The sequence below is a fragment of the Terrapene carolina genome, unplaced genomic scaffold (assembly GCF_002925995.2).
Source record: "Terrapene carolina triunguis isolate 2854851 unplaced genomic scaffold, T_m_triunguis-2.0 Scaffold231, whole genome shotgun sequence".
NCBI lineage: Eukaryota > Metazoa > Chordata > Testudines > Emydidae > Terrapene > Terrapene triunguis.
Window position 1 is genome coordinate 2,298,934 of NW_020664582.1, and position 14,878 is coordinate 2,313,811.

Below are 14,878 nucleotides of genomic sequence, written 5' to 3' on the forward strand. Positions count from 1 at the left end.
TGAAATGCTGTGTGTTTCAGTGCAAACAGACCGTATGATCATAAATTAAATCAGTCACAGAAATTGGCCATTTACCTTCCACTAAATATCTAACCCTTGATCATCAAAAAGCACATTAAAAAGTAATCCTTTTTATGCCTGGTATATTGATATTCAGTTTGGATTTCAGAAGCAGGAATCCAATTCATAACCTTTGATCTTAAGGGAGATTAATGTACTAGATATTAGAAGTTTCTACTCCTTTCTCAGTGCTCAAAGGGTTGCTTGTTTTCTTTTGTGAATGGTATATTCAAGGCTTTTAAATATTGAAAAACTGCTGAACAAAGGTTTTCAGCCTATTATTAGTTTAATAAATATCCAAGTTTCAGTTTAATTGTGTGTCAATGCAGCATCTTAAAAAGACTCAGTTTTATAATATTCAGGTTATTCACTCAAACACCACCTCTAATGTCATTCTTTGTCCTTGACCACTTGAAGGAAATGTAATTAACAGGCAAAAAATGTTCAATTCAGCTTTTATAGAAGAGGCTTGAGAAGCCAATGATCAACTTGTGTACCACAATATTTTATGGACACTTAAGAGCCTGTAGTTTACAGATCAACAGGAAATTGTTCGTGCTTGCCCTAGATAACACAAAAATAATATTCACTAACTGAACTGGAGAAAGGATTAAGAAAACAAAAGTAGATTCAGTACCTGTGCACCAGAGCCCTCAGAGGGTGCAAATTCCATGGACTTCAGTATACTGTAAAGGGTGAAAAATGAGTTATTTTCTATTTCTTCCTTTCATAACAGTTCCACTAATGAGCATTAACATTATAATTTCCTACTCTCCAGGAACACCATAAGTGATAACTTTAACAACTTTCCTTGCAGTAATATAATCTGATAATGAATACAGAAAAATTATTCCAACTAGTTATTGGATAAGAAAATTTTCTCAAGCGTCATCTAATTCATTCTATATACAATCCCACCAGGCCAGTTTAGAGCATAAATTTAAAGGTTAATAAGGATATAACATTTTAAGCTGTCAGAAACAATATAAATTTATGTGTGAAGCTTGAAGGGAATGAGAAAGTTATAACAAAGCTACAAAACAGAGGATATCACCATAACAGTTATAATACTGTATATAAAATACACCAGCTTGCATATAAAAAATATGCACAAATTATTTTTCTGACCAATGCACTACAGCCTAAAAGGCAGTTCTTCATTTTAATAACCTTCCATTCTACAGCATGGGGAAGACATACTGTTCAAAAGATACATGAAAGAGCCAAACATAACTTATAGAGCACTTTTTATGTATAAAGCATATTAGAATATTTAATCTTCAGAAGATCTGTGAGGTAGTTCAGAATAAGCACTATCATTTTATAGAAGGGGAATCTAAGTCACAGAAAGGTTAAAGGCCAATATTTTAAGATGTGTACACTGATTCTGGGTGCCACGTTAACAGAACCAGAGTCTGGAAATCAAAAATCAGGCTATAGGTGTCTAAAGTTGGGGACCCAGAGTCAGAGGCGCCCAAAATTAGTGGTCACTTTTGAAAATGTTGGTTTTAGTGACATACAACTCCAGAGGGTCCTCCTCTATCGCCTCGAGTTATAGGAGTGTTTGCACCTCCTGCATTAGAAGTTGCTCATGAGAAGGGTCCCGGAAGAGGGACGAGAAAGGTGAGTGGGAAGGCGGGAGGGAACAGAATATCCCAATTCTACCATGCTCAAGACCCATTGGTCTGAGGTGATGTGTGTCCAGGCATGGTAGAAATGGGATAGACGATTCACAAAGGGAGGGGAAGGATCTGGGATCTGAACCGGTGCGTCGCCCCCGGGCACAAGTTCAAAAGTTTGGCTTGGAGGCTGAGGGCTGCTTCGCTGAGCCTTGGCCCTGGTTAGAGGAGAACTGAGAGGATCTCCATCTATTACTCCTGCCCCACTTCCTGCTATAGTCCTGCCTAGGAGGAGCTGAGTAGAAGGTTGCAGCTTGAATTGCTTCCTTTGGGGGGCATCCATATGAAGCCTCAAGGACTTCGGAGTTGCCCGGGAGTCTTTCAGGCTGTGGAGCCTAGTGTCTGTTTGCTCCGAGAAGAGCCCTAAACAGTCAAAAGGCAAGTCCTGAATACTCTGTTGGACTTAATGCGGGAGTCCTGACACTTGAAGCCATGAGCTCCTTCTCATGGCTACCGCAGTTGCCATAGTATGGGTTGCTGAGTCCAGCGAATCTAGGGAGGCCTGTAAGGAGGTCCTCGTGAGGACCTTGCCTTCCTCCAGGAGAGCAGCAAACTCCAAACAGGAATCTGCAGGCAGCAGTTCCTGAAACTTGGACGGTATGTTCCAGGAATTAAAGCTATGGCGGCTAAGGACTGCCGGCTGGTTGGCAAAGCAAAGCTGGAGCCCCCCCGATAGAATACACCTTCCTACCGAAGAGATCCAGCTTCTTCGCCTCCTTTGACTTAGGAGTTGTCCCCAGTTGTCCCTGCCTTTCCTTTTGGTTGGCAGCCTCCAGCACCAGAGTGCCCGACTGAGGATGAGTAAACAGGTACTCGTACCCTTTGGAGAGCTCAAATTTTGAGCCACCCTCCTGAGCAACTCTTGGTGTGCGCTGTTGTCCATGACAGGCAGTGGTGGAAGTACCCGCCACCGCTTCATCCAGGGAGGATGAGGAAGGTGCACCGGGTCTTCCTGGCCCTCTTGTTCACGGATCCTCTTCCAGCACCGCACAGGGCGTTTTGCTGCGAGTGGTGATGATTTCCAGGCCTGAGCCCATCTTGGTACCGGCTCCAGTCAGTGCCCGCCTGCATGCCTATCTCCTGCCCTCGTGCAGGTTTCCAGGCTACAGATGTTGATGATGATGGGACCCATGCCTCCGAAGCCACTGACAAGGATCCAGACCCAGGCCCTTGGGGGGGTTGGTGGTAGGCCATGGGGCGCAGAAGGGCCATTGAGCCGGCACCTGCCATAGCGGAGGCCAGGACATCATGGGTAGTGGCTGCCGTTCCTCTTATCTAGAGCAGTGCTGGCTTCGCCTAGAGGCGTACGACTCTGCCTCCGATCCGACAAGGACTCCGACCTTGATGACCAAGGCGATGCAGAGCGAGATGTTGCCAGGGAGCGGTGCCGTGGTGAGGGCGAGCAGTGCTTCTTCATCGTTGGCTTGCCCCTAGAGGGCATGGTGCCTGTTTGCGGCACCGGTGCTGGTGACTGCGCTGTCATAGCTATGAAGTCCCTAGCCGCTGCAAAGATGTCCAGTGTAGAGGGATGGTCTAGGTCCCCCTCCCGACACTCCCATGGACTTGACAGAAGTCCCTGTGAGGCTAGAGTCAATGGTGCCAGAGGAGTTGGAGCAAAAGCAGGGTGTCCTGGCGCAAGACGCACCTCGCTGGTGCCTCCTTGCTCTACCACCTTAGTGGGAGAGCGACCTCTGTCTGTCTTCTTTCTCTAGTGCGGCACCAGTGAATGGGAGCGGTGCCGGACACTCGCATCAGAGGTCTTCGGCGCCGGGGAATGGTGGTGCCGAGGGTCCCTGGAGCCGGAGTCCTTTCTTGGCGCTGCGGCCTCTCTTACAGAGGCCAGTGAGCTCCGCACCGAAGTGCTGGGCCTGGGGTCAGACATCGCCCGTGCTGGCTTTGGATGAAGGGCCGACTCCATGACGAACAGTTTCAGCCTAAAGTCCCTCTCTTTTTTGGTCCTTGGGCAGAAGCCTCTGCAGATCTTACACTTTTCCGTTTGATGGGCTTCCCCCAAGCATTCAGACAGGAGTCATGTGGATCTCCCTTTGGCATAGGCTTCAGACAGGACCTGCATGGTTTGAAACCCTGAGACCGAGGCATGCCCCAGTCCTCGAGAACCCCCAACTGAAACTTATCTAAATCTAACTAAACTACTTGAACTAACACAACATTTTTTTAAACTATTTACAGGTAACAAGGAGAAAAAAGTCCACTAGGGGATAGCTTGCTGTTAGCAAGAGAGGAGCTGCTCCTATGACCATCACTGGCGGCAAGAAGGAACTGAAGAGGCAGCGCCATGAAGGCGCGACTCCAGGGGGCTCCACAGCCGACCCGATGGGTACTGCTGGGGGAAAACCTTCCAGTGATTGTGCACGCGGCGCACACACACCTACTTGGAATCGACATGAGCAATCTTTTGAAGATGAACAATTGTACTGGGCTCTGGATGCAATTTGAGCCAAAACTCTACTTCTGTGCTTTTTGTGGTTTTGAGTTATTCTTTATTGTTCCAAGAACACGGATTTGTGGCTTTATTTAACAAGCATTTTTAATCTACGGTTTGTGAAGAAATTATGTAAGCATTTAACACTTACTTTAATTCTTTCTTAACTTCTTCATAGTCAGCCTGGGTTTTCAGTTTTTCTTCCAGTTGCTTAAAAAAAAAAGAAAAAAGAAATTTAATTATTTGGATGGGGGAGGGTAAACTTTCAAAATAGTCTTTAAATTATTTCTTTGATACAGAAAAGAGTGCATGAGTCAGGAGTTACTACTGAACCTAATTTACATACAATTGAAAACAAACTATAAATAATTAAATTAAACCAAATTATTGTTGATGCTCTTTTCCTTGTTTACAAAGCACCAAGCATTGTACAATTGACAATGTGACAATTTGTTTGTAAATGTATTGCATTATACAAACGTTAACATTTTCACAAAGCTATTAAAGTAAAAAAATAAGAGTTGTATTTTGGAATATGCTGTACTGCTATTGTATAGTCTTGTCTACAATAAGAAAAGGGTTCAAGAAGCTATTGACCAGAATGCCTTAGGCTTGCCACACTTGTTCAATGCCTTGTGTCCAAACAAAACAGCTTGTAGCAAGTGGTTTTACAAGCATTACTTATTGCAATAACTAATATGATTATACACTGAAGAGGAACCAATAAGACTGCACCACTGAGACTTGCTGAGCAGATTTTTTGCTTGGGTCTGGCTAATCTGCTGCAATCTTAATGGTTTGTCTTCAGTGCGGAGAAGAGGCCACAAGCACTGACCCTCCTTACATAACCCATAATGCAATGTCACGCATGTGGACATTACCCAAAAGCCCCTGTGCTCAACATCAGTGCTCAGCACTGTAGGATAAATGCTCCAGGAATCCTAAACTGTAGTGTTATGATTGTTGCCAACTATGATGTTTGCAGATGCCACATTACTGGTAGACACTGTACAAATAAAGAACTAAAAAGACAGTCCCTGCCCCAAAGAGCTTACAATCTAAATCGTTTCCTTGCTTAATACAGACACAGCCTAGCTACGCAAGAGAATAACAAGAGAATTTCTTGGGCTTACAACTTCCACAGACAAGTTGGGGTTGGTTCTGCTTTATTTGACTGGCTTAATTTTTGTTCCGCTAACTGATCCAAAATGATAATCGGTATCTGAAGTAAAAATAAATACACTCCTCCCCTTGCAACTTTGAGCAGTGCATTTTTGAAGCATGACACAAGCAAAGCCAATATATTTACAGCAATAAAGTATAGGTGGCATGAAATAACCAGGTGCCAACTTTTTATGCACTGAAAATTTGTGATGGTAACATCTGCACAGAATCCAAAAGCTCACTAAGGGTATGTCTACACTACAAAATTAGGTTGATTTTATAGAAGTCGATTTTTTAGAATTCGATTTTATACAGTCTATTGCGTATGTTCACGCAAAGCGCATTAAGTCGGCGGAGTGCGTCCTCACTACAGCGGCTAGCATCGACTTACAGAGCGGTGCACTGTGGGTAGCTATCCCACAGTTCCCGCAGTCTCCGCTGGCCATTGGAATTTTGGGTTAAGCTCCCAATGCCTGATGGGGCAAAAACTTCGTCGCGGGTGGTTTTGGGTACATGTCATCAGGCCCCCCTGTCTCCCCCCTTCCGTGAAAGCAACGGCAGACAATCGTTTCACACCTTTTTTCTGGGGTCCCGTCCGCCAGATCCGCTCAGCCCGCTGCCTGCCTGGATGATTGGAACCCCAGGCAGGCAGTGGGCTGAGTGGGGCCGGAGGACGGAGCCCCAGACTGGCAGCAGGCTTAGTGGCTCAGTCCGCTGCCGGTCTAGGGCTCTGTCCGCCAGCTCCTGCCAGCCGGGGTCCTGCCTAGCCCCGCTCAGCTGGCAGACCTCGGTGAAGTCGATCAGGGGTCCCTGGACAGACATGGCTATCCTCCTCTTAGAGCACCGAATGGGAGTGACTCCAGGTCATTCTCTTCTTTAAGTTTCGTCTCATAGAGATTCAGTCCTGCCTGGAATATCATGTGAGCTGGAGGCTTCTGCCTCAGGCTGCTCTCCCAGCCGGCATTACCATGCGGTCGCACCTACCCCAGCCTGCCCCTTGCTCCCATGGCTCATGAAGCCTGGACAGCAGTAAGGAGCAGTTCAACTTGTGGAATGACAAATCCAGAACGAAGGATTGCACTCTATGGGCCATGTTAAGATTATTTCAGAGTCCTAGATAGCATTTAGTCCCTAAAAAAGGCTTCATGAAAATTTTCCCCCGCCCCTAACAAAAATGTTAATTTATCAGAGCAGTTGAAAGGGTAAGGAACCCGGGACTATAACTTAGAGAGAGCTTCCATACTATTTAACTCATAATTGATATAATGCAAAGTAAAATTTCACAGCGCGGTCTGTTCTAAGACTAAAAATGCAGGAGGGGAGTCAGAAAAAGGAACAGTGACCTGTTTCCGCCCGGTTTCGAACCGGGGACGTTTCACGTGTTAGGTGACCATGATAACCACTACACTACGGGGCTATATCTATGGCCTTCCTGCTCACAAAGTGGTCATGCCCCCGCCCAAGGCTGACACAGCGCAGAGTGCACGTGACACAGCGACCTGGCTCAGGCAGGATCGATAGCGAGGCATGACACTTTTGCCATTAAGCAAACACAGCAATTCTTTCCTGGCCTCTGCCACTGAATGCCTCCATGCATTATTACGCTGTGCCCTATAAGTGCAGGAGGACTGCATGAGCTCAGAAAACATGTCATCGCGAGTGCATTTTTTTCGCCTTCTAATCTGTGATAACCTCAGGGACGGAGATGATAGGTGGAGCGTAGAAACATTCTGGGGGGACTGCATGGTCACCTGTGCTGCTGAGTTCGCCACGCTGGCCAAACAGGAAATTAAATTCAAAAGTTCCCGGGGCTTTTCCTGTGTACCTGGCTAGTGCATCTGAGTTCAAAGTGCTGTCCAGAGCGGTCACAATGGAGCACTCTGGGATAGCTCCTGGAGGCCAATACCGTCGAATTAGTCCACACTACCCCAAATTCGACCCGGCGATGTCGATTTCAGCGCTAATTCCCTCGTCAGGGAGGAGTACAGAAATCAATTTTAAGAGCCCTTTAAGTCGACAAAAATGGCTTTGTCGTGTGGACGGGTGCAGGGTTAAATACTCCTGTTCTTTCAACAGATTAGCTAGCTAATCACCTGAGTACCTGGATAGCCCTGATGACTTCAATGAGACTTCTTCAGGGGGTAAAGATAGCAGAGCTGGGTCTTATTAGATAAAAATCTAGCTTGTCACTTTTTAGAATATGGTAAACACATCAGGTAGAAAGACTGACTGAAGGAAAGAACTGCCAACCCAGTAATGAACTCATCATCATCACTGGTTCTCATGCCTACTATTAAAGAAACTAAACAAAAGTCTTCAAGACCTGAAAGGATACAAGGATAATTCAGACAATCTAGTAAAATATTTGCATTTGCGTCCAGTTGCAGAACTTTTTCTTCTGAAACTGCAACATGGCTGGAATTTACCCCTTTTTTCTTTTAATCCACACTTTCCCCATAGCTCCTACCAGGCATTTCTGGTTGTCATTTCAGCCCTTCCTGGCATGTCAATTACTGTAATCTCTGTTTGCAAGGTTTGGAAATTTTCTGAAAAACAGAAAAATGTAGGAACAGGAAATGACCATCTGGTTCATCATGCTGCCCCTTTTTAAACCTATCTTCCTGCTTTTTGATATCAGACTCTTCAATCCTCACATCCTCACTGTATTTTTTTAGACTATTTGCTTCAAATGTTCTCTCTTATAATGTATTACATACCTATTTCTGTGTACCTGAAATAATTCTGCCCATTTCCTCTTTTTACTTCTAGTTTCCACATTGTAAAATTAGGACAGTTTGATCAACTTTGCTACAATGGATTCAACGGAAGTGTTAATGAAAAATAAATTATCCCATCCAATTAAAAACACCCAGAGACAAGTAGCAGGAGATGCTATTATGCCAGCTACTCATCAAGCAACATGTTCTAACAAATCATCACCACAGTGAATTCCAGGAAAGCAGAGCAGATTTTAACTTGTGGAACTCACAGCTCTAAGGATATTAATGAAGTGAGTAGCTTTTTACGAAGTTAGACAGGAAAATGAATAACCTCTATAGTTATTCTAGTTATGTGAAAAATAATAAGGGCTATTGGGATTAACACAAAACTTCTATATGTGGCGTAGTATGGCACATTTTGGAGCTTTCCTCTGAAGCAGCCAACAATAGCCATTAATCAAAGGAAGGATACTTGAATTAGTAGGATTAGAAGGATACTGGATTTTGTTCTTGAATAGCAATAACTATGGGTGAGTTTTTAACCTCTCTAACGTACCCCGTGCTGCTCTCAGGAAAACCTCGAAGGATATCCTGCACATTTTAAACAAGCTCTGTGTATAATGCCATCTCTTTACAAAAGTGTTGCACATTTGTGTAATCCTGATGTCCAAAATCATGCCAGTGACACTTCAGTTCCTTGAGCTTTCTGTAAAGCCAGATACAGCAACTCATAGGGGTAACCAACTGTTCAAGTTACAGCTTGACACTGTGGAAAGTGTCCTTAGTGCACCAGAGAATCTGGCTCAACATTTACAAACCAGACCTGGTCACTAGCACTGAAGCAGGGAGATGTAAACGAGCCAGCCAGCCCCCGAGGCTAGAGAAGGGATTCAGCTTTCAACCTTTCTAGGGGTACGTCCAGACTACCTGCCGTATCGGCGGGTAGCGATCGATTTATCAGGGATTGATATATCGCGTCTCGTTAAGACGCGATATATCGATCCCCCCAGTGTACACCAGGCCTAAGTGTTCTAAAAGAGCCTGCTAGTGTGTCTACTGAGAGGGCTGCTGAATCAGAACATCCCACTTTGGCCACATCTCTTTGCCAGCCATTTCTAACAACTTTGTTGATCCTTCTACAGCCAACACCCACGATCTAATACTTTCATGTGATTTAAAACCTGGTGTGCATTACAATCCATCCTTCTTTTGACACTAGCTCTCAGATCCACAAACTTTGTGTTATTATGTGACATACAGTGACAATCGAAATGTAAACAACTGCCAAGTTACTCTGACTTTAAGTGTTGCAACAGAAAGCCATGTAATGCAGTGAATTAAAAATAGTAACACTAATACCAATCTGGTTATTGCATTAGTTACTACTGCAGGGATATGCTAAGTAGAAAGGCCTTTTATAGGGATACTTATCAAATACAGGATAACTAACATGACTTCCACTTGTAAGCCAGCCTTAATGTTATGTGCAGTTTCATACAGCTATATTTCAGGAAGTTTTAAGAATAGATATGTGATTGTTATCACTGCCCAAAACATTATCTACAGCTTTTGTTTTCGATGTGAAGATGTCTCCCTTGGAGCCTCAAACATACAGATCAATCTTATAACAGGATGGCAACACAGGAAGATAGTAACATTAAAACAACTAAAATACTTTGAACACTACAATAAAGCAAATACCAGGAGCGGCCAAACTTACTGGCCCTCCGAGCCGCATATGACAATCTTCAGAAGTTTGAGTTCTTACAGGAACCGGGGATCGGGGTTTCAGCCCCAATCCTGCTGAAGCCCCAAGCCCTGGCATGTGCGCCTCGCAGGGCTGAAACCCTGAGACCCTCCTCCCTGCTGGACAGAAGTTCCTACCCCACTGCAAGGCAGAGGTCCCAAGCTCCCCCCACCCAGTCTGGTAGGTGGAGAGTGGGGGCGGGGGGTAGAGGGGAGGCCACCACTGGCATATACCCATTGTTCCGGAGGGGAAACCCCATAATTAATATAGAGATTGCTGCCAAGGAAATTTTGCACTTTATACTTTTAGTAAACAATACAAATAAACACATCTGACAGTACAATCTGTATGTAATCAGACCATTTAGGTATTTGGCATCTCCCCAGCCAATCATTATTGTAAAACGTATTAGTGTGGTAATTGTCTCAAACAACCCTGTAAAATGCACAGAGCAAAGAATAATAAAAGGTTCAAACTGTGAAACAATCTGAAGGAACTAATCTCTTGCTCTAAATATCAACCTGGTTAATTCAGGCAAAATAAAGTGTGTTCTAACATCCCCCAAAATCTAAAAATACTCGAATCAGAAGGTGGGTGTGAAAAATATTTCTACAAAGCAGCTTAAGAAGCGTCATCTGATCAAGAAATCAACTTGCATGTATTATACAAAAGAACATACAAATGCCAAGTGTCAGAGTGCCCACTAGATTGTACCTTTTCCGAAAATACTTTTAAAGTAATAATTACATTATTATTAAATAAATAATTAAAACAGCTCTCTTTTGTTAGACTTGCCTGGGGTATGATAGAGGGGTTAATAGTTAAATAATAACTAACAATCTTTTAGATTGCATTATCACTTAAAATCAAAGAGCACACACACAAATAGTCAATTAACCTAGGTCATTTGGTGCCAGGGAGACAGGATCTCTTGGCTAACCAGGGCTACTACATTTTTGCTGGATAGTGGGGAAGTTCTGACTCCAACTGACAAGGGGTTAAGATAGTTACAGTTAGAAAAGTCTTGATACTAGTGGATAGATTCTAATGATTACATCAGATGAAGATAAGGAAGCAATGATTTTGAAAGACATTGAAAGTATTGCTGAATTGTTTCATTAAACCACGCCGTATTAAAGAATTCCCCCAAGATATGGATAAAGAACATTGCTTTCATCTGTAAAACGGATTCATTTTTTGTGAAGGCAATCATTAAAATCTTAGCTATTTTAGAAGCAATTGCTTTATAATCAAAATTTAAGGTCTACAAAACACTATTTTGACACAGTTCTGTGTAGAACAGAGTTCAGATCTCAGCTTTACCAGCACCAAAGAACAGAATAATAATGTCACAAATAGGGACAAAATGGCACACATGATAAATTAGATAGAATCAAGGTATCAAAAATCATCACTGAGAACCAAAATATTAGCTTTAGCTGGACAAACCTATGAGAATATATATGAAGATTTCTGAAATGAAAGTCAGAGTTCCTCGGTCACCAGCTCAGATAAAGGACCAATCTTAGTCCCATTAATGTTAATGGCAAAACTCTTATTGATGATCCAGTTCTAAGGACGTAAGCTGAACACAGGGGTTCAAGCTATTTTGTCTAAAAAGCTTTATAAAAATATTCACAATAGCAGTAAAGCCAGAGAAAATGTATCCCTCAAATACAGCCCAGTTCCTTCGTCTCTCCACAGAAGTGATGCAAAAACAATGACAGATTGGCAGAGACTGATACCATCATTACTGCTACCAGCAACAAGGGAGACCTAGAAGATTTTTATTTCCTCTACTGAATTTTCATGACAATTTTGCAAGTATGTCTTAGAACATACAGAAAGTGTATTGAGTTGAAGAATTTCAATTCCATCCCTAAAATACATTTTTCCACATAAACTAAACTACAACACAATAGAGCCTGTACTCTCTGAAGAATGTCAGATTTAGAACAGTGTGTCAAGGTTTGCAACTGAGAGCTGAGGCACTTTGATATAGCACAGGGGTGGGCAAACTTTTTGGCCCAAGGGCCACATCTGGGTGGGGAAATTGTATGCAGGGCCATGAATGTAGGGCTGGAACAGGGGGTTGGGGGTGCGGGAGGGGGCTCAGGGCAAGGGGTTGGGGTGCGGGAGGGAGTGTGGGAGGGGTTTGGGGTATGGGCTCTGGCCTGGTGCCGCTTACCTCGAGTGGCTCCAGAGTGGCGGTGGCGCGCAGCGGGGCTAAGGCAAGCTCCCTGCCTACCCTGGCCCCGCACCGCTCCTGGAAATGGCCAGCATGTCCAGCAGTGGCTCCTAGGGGTGGTGTGGGGCACACGGCTCCACTGCGTGCTGCCCACGCCGTGGGTACCACCCCCCAAGCTCCCATTGGCCGCGGTTCCTTGTTCCTGGCCAATGGGAGTGCGGGGGGCGGTGCCTGCAGGCAAGGGCAGCGCACAGAGCCTGCTGCCCCTCCACCTCGCCCCAGGGGCCGCAGGAACATGGTGCCAGCCACTTCCGGGAGTGAAGGGCCAGGGCAGGCAGGGACCCTGTCTTAGCCCCGCTGCACCATGGGGCTGGCAATCTTGTGGGCCGGACTGAAAGCCCTGATGGGCTGGATCCAGCCCATGGGCCGTAGTTTGCCCTCCCCTGATATAGCAGAGCTAGAGAAACTTACACAGTAACTGCCTAAACCATGTCTGGCTTAAGTTGGCGCTATCAGCCTCTGACTTTCAGGAATGCTAAAACTAGAAATCTTTAATGAAAGAACTAAATTAACTTCATTTACTATTTACAGCTTATAGCTGGTAGAACAATGAAAGAGACAGAAGTTAGAGGAAACTGATTCACAACAGATGTCAGGAAAACATTTCTCATGCTTACTGACAGATCAGAAATGTGTGGAATGGTGCACAAAGACAGACAGTGGAAACAAGAGAGAATGGGGTCATTCAAGAAACAGTTAGATATACCGTCCTTGTGGTTTTCAGGAGAGTGCTACTGACTGATATGCAAAAGTCCCAGGACTGGGATACTAGCTACAAATTAGGTACTATCTTGGGGAAAACAGAACCAAAAATTAAAAATACATTCTAATAAGGTTAAGAGCCTTCCTTTCAATCCTTATGCTTTCTTGTGTCTGTGCATCCAAACAAGGCAAGTCCTTTTTCCAATGGGAGAAAAAACCTGGTTGGGTGCATTTACAGGTTGACTGCTGAATGACAGATGTCCCTGACAAAACGGTGATACTGAATGAAGGCTTGGCATAGAGAGTTTAAAGTCCTGAAAGGATTTGCTTTGTGAGTTTTGGTTTGGTTATTTTTCAGACATATACATGGTAGTTCGGTTTTAAAATTATCCTAATTACAGTAATTTTACTCTTCTATGAAAAAATATTATTCAGAAAGGATCTGAACTAAAAATAATGATATATATAAAATCTGAACTGAAAATATAACTGGAAACAGGTAGAGTGAGTTCAACAACAAAATGTCATTAATTAAAACAAACCCCACAAAATGTCAGCAAAACTGCAATTGAACGACATTCTGAAGAAATGACTAATTCAACACAAGGAAAAAATGGTCATTAACTTTCTGTAACTGTTGTTCTTCCAGATGTGTTGCACAAGTCCATTCCACTCTAGGTGCGTGCGTGCCCCGAGCAAAGTCAGTGGGAATTTTTCTCTCAGTGGTACCTGCCAGAGTGGCTCAAGCACCCTCTGCTTTCACGTGCTGATCGTGCCAATGTAAAGTGCCAACCCAACCCGGTGCCTCCTCAGTTCCTTCTTTCTGGAAAAACTCCGATGTAGAGGGGCAGGGGGGTGGGTCAGGGAATAGACATGGGCAGCACATCTTGAAGAACAATAGTTACGGAAGTGACTGTACATGTGCATTCCACTCTAGGTGACTCACATGCAGTTGAATAGGTGGAGGGATCGGAGTTCATGGACACAGAATGCAGAACAACTCAGTCAAAATTGGCATAATCTCTAGAATGCTGAGTGATGGCATAATAGGAGGAGAACGTGTGCACCGATGACCAGGTCGCTGCTTTACAAATGTCCTGAATAGGGATCTGTGCTAAGAATGCTTGTGACCCTGTGGAACAAGCAGTCAGGATAGCTGGCAGCGAAACACCTGCCTGATCGTAACAAGTGTGAATACGTGAAGTAATCCAGGACAAAACTGTCTGTGAAGAGATTGGGAGACCTTTTCATCCTGTCAGCCACAGCTACAAACAGTTAGGTGGACATTTGGAATGGTTTAGTTCTTTTTATGTAGAATGCTAGGGCTCATCTAACATCCAATAAGTGAAGACACTGTTCATTCCTATTTGCATGTGGCTTTGGGTAAAGGCAGGTAAGTAGATTGCCTGATTGCTATGAAATTGTGAAACCACTTTTGGGAGGAAACTGGGATGAGGCTTTAAAGAAGAATGTGTACAGAGGCTCTGATGTGAGGGCACGTAGCTCCGACACCCTTCTGACCAAAGTGATGGCCACTAAGATTTTTCCAGGAGAGGTATGATAAGGAACACATTGCCAAAGGTTCAAATGGTAGTCCCATAAGTTTTCTACTACCTAGTAGGACCTGACGAACTTGCTCCGAGCAAGGATGCTCTCTGGGATTTAGCCATGGAGCTTCCAGGCTATTAGATGAAGGGAGCTCAGGTTCCGGTGGAGCATCCAACTGTGGTCCTGGGAAATCAGGTCCAGGTGCAATGGAAGCGGGATTGGAGTTGCTACTGAGAAATCTAGAAGAGTGGGAGAACTACAGTGGGTGAGCCCATGCTGGGGCTATCAGAATAACACGGTCCCAGTCCTGCTTGATCTTTTGCATCACTCTGCATGAGTGGAAAAGGGGAAAACAAAGTAAAGATGTTCCGTCCAAGGTAGCAGAAAGGCATCTGTGATAGAACCCGGACTGTGTCCCCATAGGGAGCAGAATTGGTGAGACTTCCTGTTGTACCTGTTCACAAACAGGTCTATCCGGGAAGTCCCCCATTTCCCACTGGAAAATGTCTCTTGCCACATTTGGGCAAAGGGACCACTTGTGGTGACTGAAGAAAGACCTGCTGAGGC

General features: G+C 44.3%; 1 protein-coding gene across 2 annotated transcripts in view; it reads right to left on the minus strand.

Annotated features, from left to right (window-relative positions):
* Positions 1-14,878, minus strand: part of CUX1 (cut like homeobox 1) — a 373,050-nt gene that overhangs the window by 108,640 nt on the left and 249,532 nt on the right. For both annotated transcript variants that reach the window (XM_026656513.1, XM_026656512.1), the window contains exons 12-13: positions 4,334-4,392; positions 698-746 (exon numbers count right to left, since the gene is read on the minus strand). In XM_026656513.1, the coding sequence (XP_026512298.1) occupies positions 698-746; positions 4,334-4,392 (108 nt within the window). The remainder of the gene's footprint in view (positions 1-697; positions 747-4,333; positions 4,393-14,878) is intronic.